The sequence below is a fragment of the Gavialis gangeticus genome, unplaced genomic scaffold (assembly GCF_001723915.1).
Source record: "Gavialis gangeticus isolate Ggan-Ray unplaced genomic scaffold, GavGan_comp1, whole genome shotgun sequence".
Classification (NCBI taxonomy): Eukaryota; Metazoa; Chordata; order Crocodylia; family Gavialidae; genus Gavialis; species Gavialis gangeticus.
Genome location: NW_017728995.1, coordinates 1,511,077 through 1,511,859, shown reverse-complemented (window position 1 = coordinate 1,511,859; position 783 = coordinate 1,511,077). Strand labels below are relative to the sequence as shown.

Here is a 783-nt window from a genome sequence, read left to right as displayed (position 1 = left end):
CCCGCCCGGCCCCTGCCCCTGCCCCCGCGCGCCGCGGCCCGGCCTCTCACCTCTTTCTGCTTGGGGTCCTGGGGGTAGACGTCGGGCGGTCCCAGCCGGGGTCGTTTCAGAGGTCTCTGCTCATAGCTGAGAAGCCCGAAGGCGGCCATGATCTCTCATGTTAGCCGGCAAAATGAATGAGTTGGAGACGGAGCAGGCTCTGAGCACCAGGGAGCAGCACTTGGCAGACAGGCTCCCTCTCTCCGGCCGCCTCTCTCTCTCCTACGAGGCAGACAGGCGCAGGTCGGAGGCTGCCGTCTCCTCGCACGCGCGCAGAGCCCCCATCCCCGCGCCGGGACTGGCCCCTGCAGCTCCCGCCTCCCTGCCGGGCCAGGACGAGTGCCGAGCGGGGGGCGCTGGTCACAGCCGAGCCACTGAGCATCACGTCCTCCTACTCCTACAGAAATGCCCTGCCTTTCCCTCCAGTCCCCGGAGGAGGGGTGCTGCTAAGTTGCCCGCTTGCGGCACAAACGCAGAGCAGGAGCCTGGCTCCCCCGAGAGGGGCTTCAACTCAGCCGGGGTCAAATGTGTCCCGACATGCAGAGAGAAGGCATCTCTCCCGGCCAAGGATGGGGCACAAGGGCTGATTGCAGCAAATTGCCTTAGCCTGGGGGTCAGGCCCAAGCAAAACTTCTTTGAAAAGAGTAGAACTGCGGTGCTGGGATTTTTGAAGGATGAGAGCTCCTCAGCCTTTCGGAAGTTAAACACTTAATATCCAAAGTGTTTCTGCCTCAGCAGCTACCC

At 63.3% G+C, this 783-nt stretch overlaps 1 protein-coding gene across 4 annotated transcripts in view; it reads right to left on the bottom strand.

The window, feature by feature from the left end:
- Positions 1-316, bottom strand: part of MED12L (mediator complex subunit 12 like) — a 412,540-nt gene extending 412,224 nt beyond the window's left edge. For all 4 annotated transcript variants that reach the window (XR_002095000.1, XM_019503138.1, XM_019503139.1 and 1 more), the window contains exon 1: positions 51-316. Coding sequence is in view for 3 of the 4 variants with exons in the window: in XM_019503138.1 (XP_019358683.1) it covers positions 51-149 (99 nt within the window). In the remaining variant the exon portion in view is untranslated. The remainder of the gene's footprint in view (positions 1-50) is intronic.
- Between the last annotated feature and the right edge of the window lie 467 nt (positions 317-783).